Genomic DNA, 24450 nt, shown 5'->3' on the forward strand with positions numbered 1-24450 from the left:
CAGGAAGCCAGTGTAGGGAGGCTAGCACTGGAGTAATATGGTCACATTTTGGGTTCTAGTCAGGATTCTAGCAGCCGTATTTAGCACTAACTGAAGCTTATTTTAGTGCTTTATTCGGGTAGCCAGAAAGTAGAGCATTGCAGTACTCTAACCTAGAAGTAACAAAAGCATGGATACATTTTTCTGCATCATTGCGTTGATGGAAAAAAGCTGTCCTTGAAACAGTCTTCAGAGATCAGGGTCCGGAGTAACGCCGAGGTCCTTCACAGTTTTATTTGGGATGACTGTACAACCATCAAGATTAATTGTCAGATTCAACAGAAGATCTCTTTGTTTCTTGGGACCTAGAACAAGCATCTCTGTTTTGTACGAGTTTAAAAGTAGAACGTTTGCAGCCATCCACTTCCTTATGTCTGAAACACAGGCTTCTAGCGAGGGCAATTTTGGGGCTTCACCATGTTTCATTGAAATGTACAGCTGTGTGTCATCCGCATAGCAGTGAAAGTTAACATTATGTTTTCGAATGACATCCCCAAGAGGTAAAATATATAGTGAAAACAATAGTGGGCCTAAAACGGAACCTTGAGGAACACCGAAATGTACAGTTGATTTGTCAAAGGATAAACCATTCACAGAGACAAACTGATATCTTTCCGACAGATAAGATCTAAACCAGGCCAGAAGTTGTCCGTGTAGACCAATTTGGGTTTCCAATCTCTCCAAAAGAATGTGGTGATCGGTTGTATCAAAGCAGCACTAAGGTCTAGGAGCACAAGGACAGATGCAGAGCCTCGGTCTGACGCCATTAAAAGGTCATTAAAAGGTCATTTATGTTGCTGTTTTAAACCTATTTCCTACTATTTTACACATTTTGCCATGGAGCTGACAGAAAATGTACTCCATTATCTTTACTACATACTTTATTTCTGTTGTTGTATATATCTGTTATTTAAGTTTACACTGAACTTTTACCATCCCAAAAAGTATATACAGTGAGCTCCAAAAGTATTGAGACATTGACGCATTTTTTGTTGTTCTTTGCTCCAGCAATGAAATTATACAATAAAGTGCACACTGTCAGCTTTAGTTAGAGGGTATTTTTATCCATATTGGGTGAACTGTTTATAAATGACAGACATTTTTTTGTACATAGTTGCCCCCTTCTTATACGCTTAGTGTACGAAACATTAGAAACACCTGCTCTTTCCGTGACATAGACTGACCAGGTGAATCCTGGTGAAAGCTAGGATTCCTTATTGATGTCACCTGTTAAATCCACTTCAATCAGTTTTTAAACCTTGAGACATGGATTGTGTATGTGTGCCATTCAGAGGGTGAATGGGCAAGACAAAAGATTTAAGTGCCTTTGAACAGGGTATGGTAGTAGTGGCGTGGCGCACGGGCTTGAGTTTGTCAAGAATTGCATCGCTGGTACGTATTTCACGCTCAACAGTTTCATATGTGTATAAAGAATGGTCCACCACCCAAAGGACATCTAGCCAACTTCAAACAACTGTGGGAAGCATTGGAGTCAACATGGGCCAGCATCCCTGTGGAACGCTTTTGACACTTTGTAGAGTCAGTGACCCAACAAATTGAGGCTGTTCTGAAAGAAAAAGGGGGCGCAACTCAATATTAGGAAGGTGTTCCTAAGGTTTTGTACACTTCGTGTATGTATTAAATAAGTCAAAAGTTAAGTATTTGGCCCGTATTCCTAGCACACAATGACTACATCAAGCTTGTGACTGTACACATTTATAGGATGCATTTGTTTGTTTTGGTTGTGTTTCAGATTATTTTGTGCCCCAAAAAAATCTATGGTTAATGTAGTGTCATTTCGGATGCTACCATGATTACGGAAAGTCCTAAATGAATCATGAATAATAATGAGTGAGAAAGTTAGAGGCATAAAAATCATGCTCCCCCAAAAATGCCTCTTATTGTAATGGTGAGAGGTTAGCATGTCTTGGGGGTATAGTATTTGTGCGTCTAACTTTTCTTACATCATTATTCACAAATAATTCAGTACTATCCATAATCATGGTAGCAAACATATTTACCATTCATTTCTTTTAGGCACATAATAATCTGAAACACAACCAAAACAAACAGCAAATGTATCAAACACATTTGTAGAGTCACAAGCTTGATGTAGTCATTGCCTGCTAAGAATATGGGACCAAATACTTAACGTTTTACTACTTTAATACACATATAAGTGAATTTGTCCTAATACTTTTGGTCCCCTAAAATGGGCGGACTATGCACAAAAAGTGCTGTAATTTCTAAACTTTTCACCCGATATGGATTAAAACTTTAATCTCATAGTCATTGTATCATTTCAAATCCAAAATAACAATTTTCACTGTCCCAATACTTCTGGAGCTGTGTGTGTGCGCGTGTGTGTACATTTTGGCAAATTTATAGAAAATGAAATACAGAAATATCTAATTCACATAAGTATTCACACCCATGACTCAATGCTTTGTAAAAGCATATTTGGCAGCGTTTACAGCTGTGAGTCTTTCTGGGTAAGTCTAAGATCTTTTCACACCTGGATTGTGCAACATTTTCCCATTATTCTTTTCAAAATTCTTCAAGCTCTGTCAAATTGGTTGTTGATCATTGCTAGACCATTTTCAGGTCTTAACATGGATTTTCAGATAGATTTCATTCAAAACTGTAACGCGTCCACTGAGGAACATTCACTGTCTTCTTGGTAAGCAACTCCATTGTAGATTTGTCCTTGTGTGTTAGGTTATTGCCCTGTTGAAATGTGAATTAATCTCCTATTATCTGCTATTCATTGTCTGCTTTTTTTAACCCATCTACCAAAAGGTTTCCTTGTTTGTGAGGAATTGGAAAGCCTCCCCGGTCTTTGTGGTTGAATCTGTGTTTGAAATTCACTGCTCGACTGAGGGACCTTACAGATAATTGTATGTGTGGGGTACAGATATGAGGTAGTCATTCAAAAATCATTTTAAACACTATTATTGCAGACTGAGTGAGTCCATGCAACTTATTACGTGACTTGTTAAGCAAGTATTTACTCTTGAACTTATTTAGGCTTGCCATAACAAAGGGGTTGAGTACTTATTGACTAAAGACATTTCAGCTTTTCATTTTTTATTAATTTAAATGTTGGAAAACATCATTCCGCTTTGATGTTATGGGGTATTGTGTGTAGGCCAGTGACAGGATTAAACACCGTCACTGCTAAATGTATACAGGAGGATTGTGTTTGGGATGTGTTTGTGTGGCTGTCTGTTTTTTCCCTTTCCAGTCTAATCTAAACATTGCTGACTCCCTACCATCATACAGTAGTGCTTTGAATGGAGAAATACTGTGTATGTATGCACACGTGGCCCTGCATATCTCTGTTGTCCCCTTGTCATCCCTCAATGATCGACAGCCATTAACCCTTGGTGAAGGGGTTGAGAAATATTTATGTCTGCCTGTCAGCGGTGAGATGCCGCCCTCTCGGGATGAATAATAGGCCTGCTTTACAGTGTCCGCATTTGTCAAATCTAATGCACAGCATCATGGCATCTCTGTCTGTGTCTGTGTGAGAGAGAACATGCACAAGATCCTGAGGTGAGCAGCAGGAAATGAGTTCCTCATCCCTGACTGACAACGTCCCCTGCCAGTATTGGTCTCTGTGCTCCCTTCTCTCGCTCCTGTGCCGTCTGCCTGCTGCCAGTCTCCCCCTCTCATTGTCTTGTCTTTCATGTCATCCCCCTGTTGCCCACTCTTGTCCTCCTGTCTGCCCCTATTTCTGTGAACATTTGACCTCAAGTGTTGTCCCACTTATTCTCTCTCACTACTCTTCTCATATTTGGCAAATATTAGCCCTTCTGCACTTTCACTCTAGATTGCTTGCGTTCTTCTTCTTCAGGACATATTGACAGTAGATATATTTCCCATGAAACTATTCTAGTGTCGAATGTCTACCCCCCCAGCCTGGATAACTGATGCTAAATTGGGCTTTGGGTCTAGAGCCATTTAGTGTGCACTTTTTTCTGTCCTCCCATCTGATAAAAAAACAATGGATGGCAAAACGCTGAAGGACTTGAAAGAGTGCAGGGCCGTTCGACAGACGGCACCATGAGATATGCCCACCATGTCTGTGTTATAAATCGGCACTTCAATCCCTACAACAAAGACACTATCCAACGCAGCTCCATCTCCATGACAAAGGGATAGGTGAAGTGCACTTCACCGTCTGCTACAAAGTCAGGTTCCAAACTCGATGAGGCCCCCAGGGGCACTTGTGCATGGCCTCCGAGCACCCAGTGCATGCTTTTGGCTACTGATGGGCCTGGTAGCGTAGGGAGAATATGAATGATGTGGCCTGGAGAAGTGCAGTGTAATGGGAGAAAGATCAGAGGCTGGGGCTGTGATGGTGCAGAAGTACAAATTGGAATTGGTTTATTGGGTTGGTCTAACGCTGCTTGAATATCATAATGAGACACTCCTATGTCATCGGGAGTATTTACTCCACTTTATCCCTGGTCTCTTCCCTGTATGTCAGTCATGCATAACGGGTGACTGTCTACAATAAACGGCCCTATTGTGTCAACAGATTAAATGCCGTGCTTTGCATTTACCTTCACCATGATGTCTATCCCCTACCACAACCTTCAGAAATCTGTCTGTTGTCTGTATACTGTGTACTGGTAGAGCACTTATTATTTCTCATTGATTCTGAAGGATTCAACATTCGATAAGTGAAGACAAATATGAATGTAAGGTTTTATAACATACAACCCATTTTGAGTGTGTGTGTGTGTGTGTGTGTGTGTGTGTGTGTGTCTGTATGCTTGAGTGTATTGGTGCGTGTTTAAACCTGTGGTTAAAGTCTGTGTGAGTTTTCTTACTGTATTGTCCTCCTTAAGGTGTATGTAACTGTAAGAGTCAGAGAGAGGCTTCAATAAACCTCCACTGTTTGATGAAACGGAGTGAAACTGAAACATACAACATAATGAAATCGCTGATATAGCTCAGCCTAATAAATGCTCAATAGACCTGATAGATATAGCCACAGTGTACAATACAATGCTTAGACAATAAAAAAACATCTCCTGCATTTAAAAAAGAAGCACAGTCTTGTTAGCTGCTTTGTGTTGGCCATATTGACGAGCGTGTTGAAAACAGAACGAGTGTCTGAGTGAAAGGACGGCCTTACCCCCCTGCCACGTTCACCCCGCCCCCGCTCTGTCACGAGGGAGACCTTGAGCCGGAAATGACCGGCTCCAGTATCAATTCACAGGGACACTGCTGTCCCCCCATCCACCCCCCTTACTTTCACTTCCATTCTCCACCTTCGCCTCTCCTGGCTCGCCGCAAACTCATTTCTGCCTTGATTGGTTTCTTTTCTTCAGCGGAGAGAGGAGAAGCGTGCTGGCTGTGCCTAGACAAGTTCACGTGGCAGGGGGGCCTGAGGAACAGAGGGACATCTTCAGATTTCACAGCACAGTGACAGCTGGATGTCACAGGAGAGAGAGAGAGTGGACATATTGTATAGGATAAGACATTGTGTTTCAGAGTTGTTTGATTTGTATTATGTCAGTGTTAGGCCATGTCAGAGCTCAACAAACGTGTTGACGTTCATGCTTCTTGGTATCTAGTGAAGACAAATGCTATGAATGGTTTCCAGCGTATGTCATGATATTGATTGTCACCTTCCCTGGAAAGTGCTTGGTTATTCCAGGAAAAGGAAATGGAAGAAATTAGAGAATGGTGCTGTACAGAATCGTATAACTTCTTCTACAACCATTTTTATAACTACAGTTTCCATACTTTCATATATGCAAATACCTTCCAAATGGCATTTGCACACATTTCTTTATCTAAAGTATTACTCAGAGAGACAGTGTTTGCAGTATATATGCAGTTAACCCTGTAAAAGATGCAGTAATGCTATCTTTCCCTGTGTCGGTAGAGACGTCCCCCGCCCATCGAACAAATCCAACTATTTGTCACATGTACCGAATACAACAAGTGTAGACCTTACAGTGAAAGGCTTACTGACAAGCCCTTAACCAACAGTGCAGTTCAAGAAAGAGTTAAGGAAAGTTTCACAATAAAATAACAATAACGAGGCTATACAGGGGGTACCGGTACGGAGTCAATGTGCGGGGGTACAGGTTAGTCAAGGTAATTTGTACATGTAGGTAGGGGTGACGTGACTATGCTTAGATAATAAACAGTGAGAAGCAGCAGTGTACATAACAAATGGAGGAGGGGGGGGTGTCAATGTAAATAGTCTGGTGGCCATTTTATTAATTGTTCAGCAGTCTTATGGCTTGGTGGTAGAAGTTGTTAAGGAACTTGGCGCTCCGTACCGCTTGCTGTGCTTTTGCAGAGAAAACAGTGTGTGACTTGGGTGACTGGAGTCTGTCAATTTTATGGGCTTTCCTCTGACTAGTGTACATTTTTTGGGCCTTCCTCTGACACCGCCTAGTATATAGGTCCTGGATGGCAGGAAGCTTGGCCCCAGTGATGTACTGGGCCGTACACACTACCCTCTGTACCGCCTTACGGTCAGATGCCGAGCAGTTGCCATACCAGGTAGTGAGGCAACTGGTCAGGATGCTCTCGATGGTGCAGCTGTAGGACTTTTTGAGGATCTGGGGACCCATGCCAAATATTTTCAGTCTTCTGAGAGGGAAAAGGTATTGTCGTGCCCTCTTCACGACTGTCTTGGTGTGTTTGGACCGTGTGGACATCAAGGAACTTGAAACTCTCTGGCAGTTGTCAGTTGCAGAGCGTTCCTTAACATGAAGTGAAAATTCAGATGGTGGTGTCAAGATGTCTGTTTGTGAGCAGGCTTCTTTGACATAATGCTCCATCTCTTTCACTTTGGGCAAGGAGGAGCTGTCATGCTTCAACAGGCTAGATAATTATTTCCCTCTTATCCTGCTTCGCCAGGCCCAATCCCAGCATTCAATAGGAGCCACGACCCGCACTGCACCTCGCCGCCCTTCTCCCTCTCTCCATCTCTCCCTTTCTCCTTCTCCATCTCACCTGGCCCAGCGCCAGAGGAGTAGCACACCACAGGGAATGCATTTGCAGGGAGAGAAATAGCCTAGATTTGACAAGATGGTGTCAAAATAGAAAGCCAGAAGGATACAAAGACGAACTACATCAAATTAACTGTCTTATCGTCCAGGCCAAATTGCAGTTTGTTGAACTAAACACACACGTACATATGCCATTTAATATGCAGACTGTGTATGCGTGTTGTATGCCTGACCATGTATGTGTTGTGACCTCAGAAGTGACAGTAATTTTGGGAGGTGGGTTCAATCTGTGTTTTTGGGTAGAACTGGGAGCGCCATTTCTGCTTTATATGGTGATGTCTTAGCCTATTGGAGGAATAGGGGAAGTGGGGCTTCCAAACTGTTGTGCTCACCTATCCGAATTGGCTCTGTTAACACTAAAGGGGTGTGTCCTGTGGGAGGACGTGGGGACCTAAATAGAATTGGGCCCCATCCCACAACAGAAAACTGCTCATTTGAAGATGGATGATTAGTGCCTATAGGCTGTCTTCATTTGGAAAGGCTGCATATTAACCTTTAACCCCTAGGCTGGGCACTGCAGCCCTGTGGAGGAGCAGGAATAAACAGGCCAGGACCAGCAGGCCTGTCAGAGGAGGCTGCTGTCACCAGATAAAGCAGAACAATGCCCTTAATAGGCATCAGAGAGACCAAGGATTTCCAAACATTTCTGCACAATTTGCTAGGTTGTAACAAAGGGAGAGATGTGTTTCCTCTGACAGATTAGCAGTGGTCAACCGTGGTAGACTGCTGTTAGTGTGAAGCACAATGCTAAATGTGTGTCAGAGTGATAATTCAGCAGTACACACTCACCACAGGGATCCCTGCAGCAGCCAGAGAAAATACAATGCTGGTTAGTTCAAGTGAATGGTTGGAAATATGTTTTTAGGTGTTGACAAGTCTATAGGGGAGAATAGTATGGTTTCTTCTCATGTCCATTTTGCATTCCCTGTGGTGTGCATTTTGTAGGTATCAAACGGGTAGAATTTTGACTTGTGGGGTTATAATGTTGTGTGTTTACTCGTATCACCTGTCAGTGATGGTAATCATGACATTCATCCTCTGTGTGTTGAACATAAAATATAAATGTGTTTTATAAAATGCATTGACACTCTGGGGAAATGCCAGTTCCTCTGTCAGTGTAGAATCTTCCAGGCTACTTTTCATGTCTTAAATGCAGTTAGCAGGCTGGATAATAGAGTCTGAAAAGACTGTTTCTCCAGTGAAGCCCTTTCCCAGTTGTGAAAGAGCCTTGACAGGGTATTGGAGCGGCGGCAGTTATGATCCTGTTATGTTTAATCATTCACTGGACCAGAAAGTACTCCTCATACGGTAAAGGCACAAAGGTTCTCAAAGGATCCTGGTACAATATACTTTTTTCCTTTCTGCTCTGCACCGAATCAAGAAATAGCATATGTTTATCCTAACTCAAATGATAATGTTTCCAAAGCGGCTCCTGTATCACAGGGGTAATCAGAGAATACTACAATGTACTCTGATCTTAGAGGTCTGGGAGGTTTTGAATTGCGTCAGAGTGGATTTGAATTCATCTTTAGTGTGATGGTTAGAGTTTGAGTCTGCGCTGGAATCGGCTGGATCACATTTAAAATGGACTTTTGATTGAAAGCAATTGACATAAAGGGATTGACTCTAACTTTACTCCAATTCACTTCTGCCATTAATCAGTGTGACATTTAAAGACTCAGGTCTACGGTGGCTCTGTGGTTCTACTGCAGCGCCTAGTCTGTTAAGCCATCAGTACAGTATATACGGTCGTGGCCAAAAGTTTTGAGAATGACACAAATATTAATTTCCACATAGTTTGCTGCTTCAGTGTCTTTAGATATTTTTGTCAGATGTTACTATGGAATACTGAAGTATAATTACAAGCATTTCATAAGTGTCAAAGGCTTTTATTGACAATTACATGAATTTGATGCAAAGAATCAATATTTGCAGTGTTGACCCTTCTTTTTCAAGACCTCTGCAATCCATGCTGTCAATTAACTTCTGGGCCACATCCTGACTGATGGCAGCCCATTCTTGCATAATCAATGCTTGGAGTTTGTCAGAATTTGTGGGTTTTTGTTTGTCCACCCGCCTCTTGAGGATTGACCACAAGTTCTCAATGGGATTAAGGTCTGGGGAGTTTCCTGGCCATGGACCCAAAATATCGATGTTTTGTTCCCCGAGCCACTTAGTTATCACTTGTGCCTTATGGCAAGGTGCTCATCATGCTGGAAAAGGCATTGATCGTCACCAAATTGTTCCTGGATGGTTGGGAGAAGTTGCTCTCGGAGGATGTGTTGATAACATTTTTCAGTCATTGCTATGTTCTGAGGCAAAATTGTGAGTGAGCCCACTGCCTTGGCTGAGAAGCAACCCCACACATGTATGGTCTCAGGATGCTTTACTGTTGGTATGACACAAGACTGATGGTAGCGCTCACCTTATCTTCTCCGGACAAGCTTTTTCCGGATACCCCAAACAATCGGAATGGGGATTCATCAGAGAAAATGACTTTACCCCAGTCCTCAGCAATCGAATCCCTGTACCTTTTGCAGAATATCAGTCTGTCCCTGATGTTTTTCCTGGAGAGAAGTGGCTTCTTTGCTGCCCTTCTTGACACCAGGCCATTCTCCAAAAGTCTTCGCCTCACTGTGCGTGCAGATGCACTCACACCTGCCTGCTGCCATTCCTGAGCAAGCTCTGTACTGATGGTGCCCCGATCCCGCAGCTGAATCAACTTTAGGAGACGGTCCTGGCGCTTGCTGGACTTTCTTGGGCGCCCTGAAGCCTTTTTCACAACAATTGAACCGCTCTCCTTGAAATTCTTGATCATCCGATAAATGGTTGATTTAGGTGCAATCTTACTGGCAGCAATATCCTTGTCTGTGAAGCCCTTTTTGTGCGAAGCAATGATGACGGAACGTGATTCCTTGCAGGTAACCATGGTTGACAGAGGAAGAACAAGGATTCCAAGTACCACCCTCCTTTTGAAGCTTCCAGTCTGTTATTCAATCTCAATCAGCATGACAGAGTGGTCTCCAGCCTTGTCCTCGTCAACACTCACACCTGTGTTAACGAGAGAATCACTGACAAGATGTCAGCTGGTCCTTTTTTGGCAGGGCTGAAATGCATTGGAAATGTTTTTGGGGGATTCAATTCATTTGCATGGCAAAGAAGGACTTTGCAATTAATTGCAATTCATCTGATCACTCTTCATAACATTCTGGAGTATATGAAAATTGCCATCATACAAACTGAGGCAGCAGACTTTGTGAAAATTAATATTTGTGTCATTCTCAAAACTTTTGCCCACGACTGTAGGCCTGGCAAATATCTAGTACACATTCAGGTGCAAAATGGCTGTTGTGCATCACCCAGGTGCAACACATTGGTGGTGGATATGTCACGTTACCCCCTCGCAGTATAAAGCTCATTGAAGCTTGATGTGAAGTAACATGTTGGCAAAAGAGCTTTCTGAATGTGGTATTGTATTATCTTCATCCAGTTCATGAACACGGAGGATACCAGGAGCTTAGCTGTGTGTTTTAGAAATTTAAGTGCTCATGGTGGTGCTGTGTGACTGCAGTTGGTCATGTGTGCTTACCTAGTGTATCGCCTACCTAGTGTATCGACTCTGTAACCCACAGCATTGCTTTTCAGCTTTCTACTCTACCTCTGTGGTTAGTATCTGAGGGAGTCACAGTGTTCTGGATTTGTGTTTCATTGTTACTTCACTCAGTACGACAGTGGTTTTACAGTTTCTTTCGCCCACGCTCGGGGTCCTGAGATGTTCTGTGTGTAGCTGAACAATAGATTTTTGGTTTGCAATCTCAACATTAGAATCAAGCTTGTGATAACACTTTATTTTTTATTTAACTAGGCAAGTCACTTACGAACAAATTCTTATTTACAATGACAGCCTAACAAAAGGCAAAATGCCTCCTGCGGGGATGGGGGCTGGGAATAAAAATATAAATAAATGTAATAAAAATATAGGATTAAACACACATCACAACAAGAGAGACAACACAATACTACATAAAGAGAGTAATAAGACAACAACATAGCATGGCAGCAACACAACACACAACATGGCAGCAGCACAACATGGTAGCAGCACAAAACGTGGCACAAACATAATTGGGCACAGACAACGGCAAGAAGGTAGAGACAGCAATACATCATGCAAAGCAGCCACTTAGCCTAACGTCTCAAATCTTTCTGTTGCAACCATAAAAAAGACAGTGTGGCAAAAATGTATCCCCTTTACATGGGTTGGGGGGCTGGGAATCTTTTTCCCGTGTTTTTGAATTACGAAACTCCACTGAGGTAAAGCCATAAAATAATTATATAAAATGCTTTTACTTGCATGCTAGCATACATAAATCATGTCTGATGTATCATTTAATATACGTAGATGTCATAAAGAGACGCATGAAAGGTAAAAATATGGTGCTACTCAATAGAGCCGGGATTGAAAAATGTACTGCTGATAGCAACAGAATAGGGCTTGTTGTACTGGGCTCCAGAACCAGCGTCTTGATCTCTATTGCCCCCCAGTGGTGAGGAGACTGAATAGCAGGACATTCACCAGTTTGTCGCTGGATCGTTACCCACGCAACCCTGAGTTGTGGCCTGTCAATCAGCCCCTAGCGTTCATGGGTAACTTCAATCGTTCTGTGTGTTGCCAGAAACAGACAAAACCACAGGGTGAAGGTAAGATTATGTGAGATGTGCTTGTCTTACTGAACAGGATTTCTATTGTTGTATTGTCCACAAGTGTTGTTACTATAAACCACACTGGGGAGCCACCAAAGTGGTCCACAAGTCAGATCATGGGCATTGATTAGGCTTGCTTGAGTGGCATTTTATAAGGTTATACGAGTGTAATATGTATGTTGATGCATAGATATACCCTTCCCAATGTGGTGTCCTCAGAGTATAGCTAGATCATCTAATGATCTACAGGGAGAGATCAATGGCAGGGCTAAGGTTCAGCAGAGCCTGGAGTATTGACAGATCTCACCCACCAGAAGCCACAGTGTCCCCACTCTGTCCGTCTCTCTCACACACTCTCTTTCTCTCCCTAGCTCGCTGTATCTCTTCCTTTCTAGTGCTATCTCCTCTGTCTCTCTCTCCCTCCTTCTCTGTGATTTTTGTCTGAATGTAATGCTGTAACTGGGCAGAAGCAGTGCCGGGATTAAACTAGTCTGTGCCTGGGGCGAGAGCTACCCAGGGCCAAGGGGAACACACACTCACACCCCCAGGCTGTGGAGGTAACATGAACCTTTAGAAAGGAACACTCAGGCCCTGCTTCAGATGTAACCTAGCAGGATGTAAGGCAGACAGTGGAACTGTTTTATATAACCAATGAAGCTGTCTTTCTCACACCAGCTCTCTCACTCACTCTGCCTCTCACTTACTGTAGACTGAATGTTCTGTGGAGAACCAATATGTTCTGTGTGTGTGTGTGTGTGTGTGTGTGTGTGTGTGTGTGTGTGTGTGTGTGTGTGTGTGTGTGTGTGTGTGTGTGTGTGTGTGTGTGTGTGTGTGTGTGTGTGTGTGTGCGTGTCTTTGTGACAGGGCTGTCCCTGTGTTATTGGTGATGGCGCTGTGTCTCTAATAGTGTGGTATCAGTCAGAGATGACAGTAATGAACAACACAGCCACCTGAGGACTGCTTCTCCTTGGAGAATGACAGCTGCTCCACATTAATATGGCTGTCTGACACGCACACACGTACAGTGTTGTATACGTCCATTGTATACGTCCTCAAAGAGGACGTATACAATGGCGAAGATGCGATGTTCACTGCCTTAATGCATGAATAACACACTCAACAAACGACAATGGAATTCTTCGTTAGTCTGTTCACATTACATTCAAAACAGGGGTCACTATGGCAAACAGTCTTGCTCTTTTTTGATACACACGCAGATCTCTAGATTTCAGCGATGTGGCCCTAAGAGATTGAAAGGCCTGTTGCCCTTAGTGCAGTCTATTGTATGAAGTATCATGGGCATTCCTAATATCTCTCTACACGCCCCTGATCCTGTTTCTCTGTGTGTAAACATCATTACCACACACACACACGGTTCTCACACACACCGCTCTCGTTCTTTCTCGATCTCTCTCTCACACACACAGACACACACACACACACACCGTTCACACACGGCAGCGTTTACAGATTAGCAGAGATTATAAACAAACATGCAGGATTAATCCTGTCTACTCACACTCAACTTTCCACACAACTGCCCAGGGTAATTACTGTGTTATGTGTTAGTGTAATCACCTCGCCAGACATCACACAGTCTGTCTTGAGTTTTACTGTTTTATTCTTTGCACGCCCTTTCACATTACTGTATACATTTTTGGTACATCAATATGTGCAATACTGATTGGTGTCTGTACAGCTTAGAATAAAAGTATAGTACTGTATAAATCTGAATGTTTCCTCCTTTAGGACTATATTAAAACCATTTCCTGTTCTCTGTGCCACAGGTGGAAGCCATCCTGGTGAACATCTTCGGGGGCATCGTCAACTGTGCCATCATTGCCAACGGTATCACCAAGGCTTGCCGTGAGCTGGAGCTCAAAGTGCCTCTGGTTGTCAGGCTGGAAGGTGGGTACAGTACAGGTGGTGCTACAACCACAACTCTACACCCGACCTATGCACTGTTTGACTGTTCTACACACTACCACCCACGTGCTCTATCTGTACTCAACACCATATTTCTTTCACTACTCCAGACCTCTACTCCACTCTTGTGTCACATGCACCTTAGCACTTTCTATGAACTGTCTGTGTTATTTCACACGGGTCTCATTCTCTATCTTATTCTTGAATTCGGTGCAGTAAGCTACTCCCGTTTTAAGTAAGTTATTTTAGAACGACCTCTTTCTCATATGACAGTCCAGTGTGGTCCTCTTACTGGTGAGGAAGACAATCCATTTATCACGTGTGTCACGTTCAGCAGAGCTTGTTAGCGACGACGACCAGAATAACAATGTAGACGGCGTTGATTGGGTCACCTCTCACCTGCGTATGCTAATAAGGCGGCATTGCCGTGCGTTACGGTGTGTCGCCATGACACCTGGGCGTTACAGCGGGACCCAGCTGGTCATTAGGATAATTGGCAGGAAACAGCTGACTGGCCTTGTCCAGAGAAAGAGCAGGGGACTCTCTCCATTAGTTCACAGCACTCCATTTGTCTCTCACATCCCCATGCTTTTTAGGTCAGCACTACTGTTTCTGGGACACAACCAGGCCAGTTACAATAAGGTAAGTCTACAAATACTGTATGGGCAGTTTAGCATTCTTTGAAAATGAGGAAAGGACCAACTGTGTACGCATTGGCCGTGCTAAAATGTAGACAAATACAGGTTACCTTTTGTTTTGGTGGAAAGTTTAGTAACTAGTGGCAGTTACTATACAAACCCAGCTTCCTTTTGTTTGGACACAGTGCTAAGAGGCAAGTTATTATGTTAAAGGTAAACTGCACTCCTAATCCGCGTGTGTTTCTTCCGGTGCTAAGTAAGAAGTGCAGCGGCCATTACTGAAGCTCAAACGAAAGTTGTCTTTTTAATGTGGTTTAATGTGGCTGTTTCTTGGGTGTGTCTTTGCCATTCAATTACAACAAGCAAACAACGGCAGTAGTGAGTAACTTAGTAACAATGAGGTAAGCTATTCTAGCTCTGCTAAGGAGAGAGGTTTTGAAGTTGAGAACTTCTCCCATCCTGACTGACTCCATCTCAAGGTGATCTGCTAATTCAGTTCTGCTATATGTGTAGTCTAAAGCCTGCGCTGACCTTGTTTAGCCAACCCGACTGCAGCTAGTTAGCATAGCTTGGGGATAGCTACAGCTGGCTAGTATATCTAGCAAGCTTGCTGATATTTAGCATGGACTGTCTTCAGTCAGCTCAGCTATCAACACAATATTCTATCACTGGCTAGTTTGGTCTCGTCTCTGCTTTTGTTCTCTGTTAGATATTTCCTGGGGGACAAATGCCAGAATGAATATCCCTACAGGTGTAGGTTACATGTGAACATTGTACAAATGTTATTGCCCAGCTTGAGTATAGGTACATTTATCAACAAAAAATCAGTGGGTGTGTTTGCTGTAAACAGGCTATCATATTGATTTGCTTATAGACTGTATGCCTACACTTTACCTAGCAAATGAAAATGTATTGTGTAGAGTACAACCACAGATAGAACAAAGAGCATACACACCTTTGGTTGAACTTCAGCTGTCCAATAATTAGCATGACATTCCATTCTATGGTCTATGTTAAGGATTTGGCTGTCTAACACACACTGCCATGCACAGCTCTCTGGGTGAGGTTCTGTCTTCAAGTCTCCAGTGGGTGATGAAGTCCCTTCTATCTATGTAATGTATTACAGGTTATGGACAGGTGCAGTCAGGTGGCAGGAGGGGTGGAGTGCATCACACTCCATCCTGGATATAACAGAGTTTGCCTCAACCCATGGGTTCAGCAGGCAGAGTTCAATAAATACAGCTGGATGTGAGATGCAGGAAGATGGCACTCTTCTCATACCACTCTGTAGCTACTGACCAAGTTTCCTCCAGGAGTAATATGAGATGAGTGCAATTTCTGAACTTACACAATGTACAAAACATTAAGGACACCTTCCTAATATTGAGTTGCACCCCCACTTTTGCCCTGAAACAGCCTCAATTCGGCAAGGCATGGACGCACGGTGTCGAAAGCATTCCACAGGGATGCTGGCCCATGTTTACTTCAAAGCTTCCCACAGTTGTGTCAAGTTGGCTGGGTGTTCTTTGCGTGGTGGACCATTCTTGGTGCACACAGGAAACTGTTGAGTATGAAAACCCCAGCAGCATTGAAGTTTTTGACACAAACCGGTGGCTGGGCACCTACTACCATACCCCGTTCAAAGGCACTTCAACCTTTTTATCACTCTGAATGGCACACATACACAATCCATGTCTCAATTGTCTCAAAGCTTAAAAATCATTATTTAACCGGTCTCCTCCCCTTTGTCTACACTGATTTGAAGTGGATTTGAAGTGACATCAATAAGGGATCATAGCTTTCACCTGGATTCACCTGGTAAGTCTTTGTCATGGAAAGAGCAGGTGTCCTTAATATTTTGTGAACTCAGTATATGTAGATATTCTAAACAACGTGTTTTGATAACTTTACAGTGTAACAGTTCCATGTAGATTAAACCATCCTTCACATAATACTGTAGAAGCAGTGTTCTGCTGATATAACAATGTGCAAATATTACACTTGTCTTTCATCTCCGATGACGTGGATGTCGATTAAGGCAGCCCCACGCACCTCTCTGATTCAGAGCGGTTGGGTTAAATGAGGAAGACACATTTCAGTTGAATGCATTCAGTTGTACAATTGACAAAGTATCCCCCTTTCCCTTTCTATTGTCATTCACAGCCCATTTCAGAATCTGTACCAATTAGCATGTTGTCTGTTGGTACATGTTAGTCGTCATCCCTTCGTATGGTGTCCCATATAAGACAGTTCCCTGACACGTTTGAAGAATACACAGGCTCCCCCCACCATTCAGTTCAATAATAACAAAAGATGATGAAAAGTAATAGATGTGTCTTGTGTAATTGTTATGCAGTGTGCAGTGCAAGGTCTCTCCCAGTTCAGACATCTGTATCAACCTGTCTTTTAGTCAGGGGACTCCATGACAAACAATCTCTCCTGTCCCCCATCCTGTAGAAAAACAAGGTAGAGTTGATACGGCACTGATTACATTGTCAATGATTGTAAGGTGAATTCCAGGACAGACAAGTCACAGTATTCTGACCTATGACCAGATCAAATGCGACCAACCTGAAGTGGGACCGGTGCCTGGTCACGTACTGTCTGATATGGTAGGGGGGTTTCCACAACACTGCTGAACAACAAATCCACCAGGTTTTGGAAGTAGCCTGTGAATTAAATATCATCACTCAATAAACGTATATCTTTAGTTTGGAAGTAATTATACTAATAAACTAAGTACAGACTAGATTCAGGCCGTGACACTGACGCCGTTACTATGCAACCAGCTGTGTAACATTACGTTGCTGAATGCTTGCAGACACGTACTGGTACTCAGACTGGACAAGTACCGTCCGTCATTTATTTATTTTGCCCAACAATATACACAATAGACTTTTATGAGAACAGGCATGTTGCACTAGTAGCAGACGAAGCCCCCGAATGCTAGCTAGCTATTTCTAACCTAGCCTTTGATCATGACTCCAAGTTCCATCACAGTAAAGGCAGAATACCACCAGGGCCTGAGTTATCGAGAGCATGTGCTAACCCTAACAACATGCCTGTTCTCATAAAATTAGCTAGCTACCTAACTTGTATAACTAACGTTAGTTAGCAGGGATCTTCTTAGCTTAGTTTGAGTTGAAACATGTTTGATAGCAAGCTGGCTAACGTTACATCCTATCAAACCTTATCGTCATGTGCAATGTTCGCTAGCCATATCTTCCTTTCTATGACGTTACACATTAGGGAGAGGCTATGTACATTACAGTATCATAGCTAGCTAGTTAATCACCACACACCAGTCACAGCTATCATGTTGTACATTTGTTGTATGTAATCCATTCCTTGCCATCTTGCGCAATATTGTTGAATGTTTTTTAAGTTTGCACCAACTTTATGGAAGCCCATTTTCACTCCTATGCCGGGCAAGTGTGCGTGCGTTGGAGACTTGACAACATGTCCACAACACATGACAGTTGGGCCGGACAACACCTTGTTGTCTCTGGGCAGTTGGACATCATTGGCACAAGTGGGCATGTATGTAATTTATACCCAACCCATCAATACCCGTCATGACGCACTCACTTCCAGATCTCGTTTTGGACGAGACTGACTTTATGACCAAAATTATACTACACTATGTAGTCAATTCTGATACTGCAATTTCTGGCTCATCAATGACACACAGGCCGTTATAACCAGATAAGTTGGTTCTAGGGGGCAGTTCCCCTTTAAAATCCATAGATGGGTTTGAATTTCCTGAATGGAGGAAGCAGCATTCCGTGTGGTCGATACTGCTTTGACCACACACACATACATGTGTTTTTGTGTTCACTCTGCCAATATGTTTTCCTGGAAGACACAAAAATAGAACATTTAATTGGCGGTTTCACTTTTCACAAACATGCAACAAACGGCCCCTGGCTCTCAAATTGGGGACTGGCTCAGAAGGTCATGATGACCATTGGGTAGAAACAGAGCCCTGATGGGTTTTAATCCTTGGTTTAGCTGTGGTCATTACAGCAGGGGCTGTTTTCTGAATTCTCTATTGAGGGCTGAGTGCCACAAGGTGTGGAGTTAAGTTGATGCCAGTGGTTGTTGTATGAATGGACAGGCTTTCATTAATTGGTCATTTAGTTTATTGATGAACACTGCTGATTACCTGGTTGTCAAGCTCACCAATTCCAGTAGCCATACCTGATGTACAGTGCATTCTGGAAGTATTCCCTAATCAATCCACACACAATACTCCATAATGACAAAGAGAAAAGTTTTTGTTATTTTTGCAAATTGGTTAAAAATAAAAAAAAACATACCTTATTTACATAAGTATTCAGACCCTTTGCTATGAGACTCGAAATTGAGTTCAGGTGCATCCTGTTCCATTGATCATCCTTGATGTTTCTACAACTTGATTGGAGTCCACATGTGGTAAATTAAATTGATTTGACATTATTTGGAAAGACACACACCTGTCTATATAAGGTCCCACAGTTGACAGTGCATGTCAGAGCAACATCCAAGCCATGAGGTCGAAGGAATTGTCTGTAGAGCTTTGTGTCGATTGTGTCGAGGCACAGATCTGGGTAAGGGTACCAAAACATTTCTGTAGCTTTGAAGGTCCCCAGGTAGCCTAGTGGTTAGAGCGTTGGACTCGTAACCGAAAGGTTTCAAGATCGAATTCCCGAGCTGACAAGGTAAAAATCTGTCGTTCTGCCCCTGAACAAGGCAGTTAATCCACTGTTCCTAGGCTGTCATTGAAAATAAGAATGTGTTCTTAACTGACTTGCCTAGTTAAATAAAGGTAAAATAAAAAACAGTGGCCTCCATAATCCTTAAATGGAAGAAGTTTGGAACCACCAAGACTCATAGAGTTCCGCCCAAACGGAGCAATCGGGGGAGAAGAGCCTTGGTCAGGGAGGTGACCAAGAACCCGATGGTCACTCTGACAGAGCTCCAGAGTTCCTCTGTGGAGATGGGAGAACCTTCCAGAAGGACAACCATCTCTACAGCACATCAATCAGGCCTTTATGGTAGAGTGGCCAGACGGAAGCCACGCCTCAGTAAGTTGTGATACAGCCTGGAATCGAACCAGGGTCTGTAGTGATGCCTCTAGCATTGACAAGCAGTGCCTTAGACCGCTGCGCCACTCGGGAGCCCCGAAAACAACCCTAAGCACACAGCCTAGACAACACAGGAGTGACGTCGGGTTGAGTCTCTGAATGTCCTTGAGTGGCACAGCCAGAGCCCGGACTTGAACCCAATCGAACATCTCTGGAGAGACCTGACAATAGCTGTGCAGCGACACTCCCCATTAAACCTGACAGAGCTTGAGAGTATCTGCAGAGAAGAATGGGAGAAACTCCACAAATACAGGTGTGCCAAGCTTGTAGCGTCATACCCAAGAAGACTCGAGGCTGTAATCGCTGCCAAAGGTGCTTCAATAAAGTACTAAGTAAAGGGTCTGTAATTGTGATATTTCAGTTTAAAATGTTTGCTAAAATGTATAACTTGTTGTTGCTTTGTCAATATGGGCTATTTTGTGTAGATGGTGAGGGGGAAAAAACATTTAATCCATTTTAGAATAAAGCTTTAACGAATATACACACAAACCCACACACTAAATGTAAGGTGCTCGATGAGGAACTACTGCGTACTCCTTGAGACTCTGACCTCAGTGTTTGTGTGCGTTTGTGTTATGTGTCTGTGTATGCATGAGTCTGTTTGTGTTAATAAAATTCCCCTTATACTCACCACAGGGTCTAGTGAAAAAGTGATTATTCCCTTCAGGCCATTCCATTGCTATTTATTTACACAGCCATTATGTTGCTGCTTGTCTGTCTGTCTGTCTCTGGGCATGGAGGCCAGGGATACTGGGGGGATATAGCCATTTTCCAATGTAATTAAAAAAGGACTAGTGGTCCTGCAGAGGTCGAAATGGCTCCGTCAGTCCTGACAATGTCATTATAGCTTAAATAGAACCATCTACTGCTATCTAGCTACAGACCAACACACAAACACACACACACTCAGACACACCAGCATGCCTGTCACATGCTCATTACCACAAATATAAACTCTCACTCGCTTCTCCGTTTATCGCTCTAGCACACGCTCTCTCAGACACTCAAACATGCACACTTAGGGAAGGAACTATAGGCTCTGAGTAACTAAAATTGTAGTTTCAGAAAGAGAGCAGGAGGCCCTCCCTCCTCCTCCAGGTCCCAGACTGTGGCAGTGTATTCCCCTCAGCCGGACAGTCCTCCAGGGTACAATAGGCCCCTGCTACAGCCTGATTTAGGAGAATTATCATAATCAGATGAAAACTCAGGCAGGGCTGGCTGGGGCTGGTGCTCCTGGTGCCAGTGTAGCTCCTGCTCTGTCCCAGTGCCATGTTTAGATCCCCATACTACAGCCACAGGAGGGAGGCTGACAGCCCAGATATCCCAGCTGAAGGTACTGGACAGGGCTAGTCCTCATCGCACAAACTGCATTGACACACTATTTGTACTGTGTATGGGAGGATGCATTGACCATGTATGTTCTTTCAGTACACTGTGTTGCATAGAGCTAACAGTTATTTATTCCACACAGTAGAACTCATTCCATTCTGTAGGCTATTTCTATCTGTAACATTGTGAATGTTCCTTCCTGCTGAAAGATTACTGAAATTGTATATAGTGTGTCTCTTCTTAAAGGGACAGGTCTCTCCTGGTGTTTCCTCTAGGCCAGGCTGTGAGTAGGTCTTCGGCAGCACCTACTGGCTGTAGGTGAAACCACACTACCTGTACAGTATCAGTAGCCTGGGCTGCTGCTGTAGACAGACAGACACTGCTCCCTGCTGCTCACTCCGGAACTGCACTCTTTCCACACACCCTCTGCAGTCACACAGTGTCACTGAAACACACAAACACGCACTGTTTGTTTTTTGACCAGCTGTGTGTTTGTTGAACCCTATGTATGATGAGATTCTTAGAAAGTGTCTGTTGGTGTTAGATGTAGGAATTAGTTCTAGGAATCCCGACAGAGCCAGCAAGTATATTCCCTCATACCGTATTTATGTCTTTCTTTCCATATAGAAACCAATTGTATAGCAGCACAGTGTGAAGACCCATATAAAGATTCAAAGGAATGTTTGTTGTCTCAGATTGTATTTGTTAACCAGCTGATAACATTGAATTTGACATTTTAGTAATTTAGCAGACGCTCTTATCCAAGAGCGACTTACAGGAGCAATTAGGGTTAAGTGCCTTGCTCAAAAGGCACATTGACAGATGTGTCACCTAGTCGGCTCAGGGATTCAAACCAGCAACCTTTCGGTTACTAGTCCAACGCTCTTAACGGCTAGGCTACCTGCCCCGTCCATGGCCTCCACAGAAATATGATCCCTGTGATTCGTCAATCTAAATGAAGTTGATAGGACAGTGTATTGAGCCTCTGAGTGAAAGCAGTGCCCTTTGAGATGAAGATCTAACAGAGGACGGAGGATAATAAGCTACGATTTTTGGTTCGAAAAGGACTTTAGATACCATATTTGCTGTGTGTCTACCCATAGCCTTCCCCTCCTCTACTTAGATCACACAATTGATTGCTTTGTGCAGAACTCAAGAAATATGTTTAGAATGACATTATCTCACTGGACAAAAGTGCTGAAATATTAGGAGTTAAGTGGCGGCGGTAATATAATTCCTGCTTCTATTGATTAGACAGCCAAGCTCCTGAGATTGCACACATCATGCAATCTTAATTAAACACCAGCCAGGAGAGCCGAGCCGACGCGTGGACACACACACACACTGTAGTAATGTGGAACACCTGCGTTATGTAAATTCCCTCCTCCCTGCTGTACCGTTCTCACCTGTGAAATCAGTGAATCAGTGAACACCACATAAACAGCTGGCCTCTTTCTATTATTTGGCTTTTTCTAGGCTTTTTTTTCTCTTCTGTTTTTTCAGCTTTCTCTCTTTCGCTTCTCTTTTCTCTATCATTGCTTTGTTGGTTAACCAGTGTAGGCCCCAGGGTTATAGTGACTCAGGGTGTGTCTGCATGGTTAGAGCTTCACTGGGACATGATCAGATCAGCAGAGACCTGCCTCCTCCTCAACCCCCCCCCCCCCCCCCCCCCCCCCCCCACTGCAGCCAATGGAAGACAGTACACGCCCTCTGCCCTTTTCAAGACCAGTGGCTTTCACACTTTCACAGACAAAGTGTTGTATTTTACCAATAAATTATGCCATGCATCCTTCTTTGGTGCATCCTTCTTTGGTGCATACGTCATTGGGTTCAGTTAATTTCTCCTGTGTTCTGTGTCTTTTTAGTCAGTTTGATGATATGCATCTTTCTACGTCATAGGCTATTCACTGTGTGTGTGTGTGTGTGTGTTTTCTAGGGACCAATGTGCAGGAGGCCAAGAGGATCCTGTCAGAGAGTGGACTGCCCATTGTAGCCGCCAACGACCTGGAAGACGCTGCCAAGAAAGCTGTGGCCGCCATTGCCAAGAAGTAGTGGCCCTCAAGCCTTCCATAATGCTGACCAGCCCTTTCGTTCTGAGCGCCCTGTTCCCCCTCCTCAGTCCACCCAAACCACAGGGCATGTACACCAACCCTTCAGCCCTATCGAACCTTTCACCTTCCTGTCTTATCATGAATAACTGCAATATTTATGTTGGTGCTCCATTAGGAAATGACTTGGCATCCTGACTCTTTAATTGTGCATTCCATTTTGATAGGCTGAGAAACGTAACTGTGTTTCTCTAGCTATATGATTACCTTTTCATAGAATCAAGCATACAATGGTATTATTGTTTTATCAAACCATATAACACAAAATGATAGACATTGACTTAATAAACTAAATGGCAGGTTCCAGACTGCATTTTCCTATGCCATTACCATCACTGTGAAATCATTAGAAAACTATAACTTTATTCAGGAAATGCTCTGTGGTGTGTAGCTAACGTGGTACACCTGGAGTATTAGAGATCAGCATTTGATACATGTTGTTTTGTTTGTGTTATCTTTGATTTGTAGTAGGTGACCTCACGGGTTTGCCTTGGTTGAAGTCCAGTTTATTGATGCCTTAATCAGAGCTCCTTGGTATGTGAAATCGCAACACATGGGTCACTCTAAATCTCATACTACATGATGAGTGTTATGTTTGAAACAACTTCAAACATAACGTTGAAAGCATTCCACATGGATGCTGGCCCATGTTGACTCCAATGCTCCCCACAGTTGTGCCAAGTTGGCTGGAAGTCCTTTCGGTGGTGGACCATTCTTGATACACATGGGAAACACTTTTTTTGGTTAGTACATGATTCCATGTGTTATTTCATAGTTTTGATGTCTTCACTATTATTCTACAATGTAGAAAATAGTAAAAATAAAGAAAAAACCTTGATTGAGTAGGTGTCAACTTTTGACTGGTACTGTACCTTTTGATCATTCATCTGTGCCTACTTCACGAGGCCAACCAGCCAACATGGCCAATGTGTTAGATATTGTTTAAGCAAAACATCATTGTAATTTCCTTTTTATAATCATGAATGTTTGTCGACCCGTTGAGATTAGGTCAACTGTACAGTATGAATCATTTGAGAGCTTAATGAAGGTGAATATTTCATAAATTGTGTCTGTGTGGATTTGTTATATGCTGTGTGTATGTGTTAATCTGGTTTTAGTTTTCTACATAGTTGTCCTGTACACCTATTTGTGTGTCTTACCGCCTTGGTGGAGACTGAACCTGACGACTGGATACATTTCAAATCCAAAGCTTTTAATAAAGCTGTTAGTACATGTATTTAGTCCAAAGCTCTTCTAATAAATCTCAATGAATGTGTCCTAGGATGAGAGGAGTGACTGTCCTTCATGGGCCGGAGTGGAGTGAGCTGTAAAGAAAGTGAGGGAGAGAGATTAATTCTATCCCTGTCAGTCAGACTGACTGATGGATTATCTGTCACAATATCAAAGAGGACAACCACACCCACCAGATCAATTGCCACCTCCATGTGAGTCACATCAAGACACATACTGTAGATCCAAAATACAGTTTCTCTCATACAGAGAGAAGATTTGAATCTAATGCCCTTCCCACAAGCTT

At 43.1% G+C, this 24450-nt stretch overlaps 1 protein-coding gene across 1 annotated transcript in view; it reads left to right on the forward strand.

The window, feature by feature from the left end:
• Nucleotides 1-23977, forward strand: part of LOC120065097 (succinate--CoA ligase [GDP-forming] subunit beta, mitochondrial-like) — a 138067-nt gene extending 114090 nt beyond the window's left edge. The window contains exons 10-11 of the mRNA XM_039015815.1: nt 13574-13694; nt 22742-23977. Coding sequence (XP_038871743.1) covers nt 13574-13694; nt 22742-22857 — 237 coding nt within the window. The 3' untranslated portion in view covers nt 22858-23977. The remainder of the gene's footprint in view (nt 1-13573; nt 13695-22741) is intronic.
• Nucleotides 23978-24450: the final 473 nt, after the last annotated feature.

Source organism: Salvelinus namaycush, chromosome 20, assembly GCF_016432855.1.
Source record: "Salvelinus namaycush isolate Seneca chromosome 20, SaNama_1.0, whole genome shotgun sequence".
NCBI lineage: Eukaryota > Metazoa > Chordata > Actinopteri > Salmoniformes > Salmonidae > Salvelinus > Salvelinus namaycush.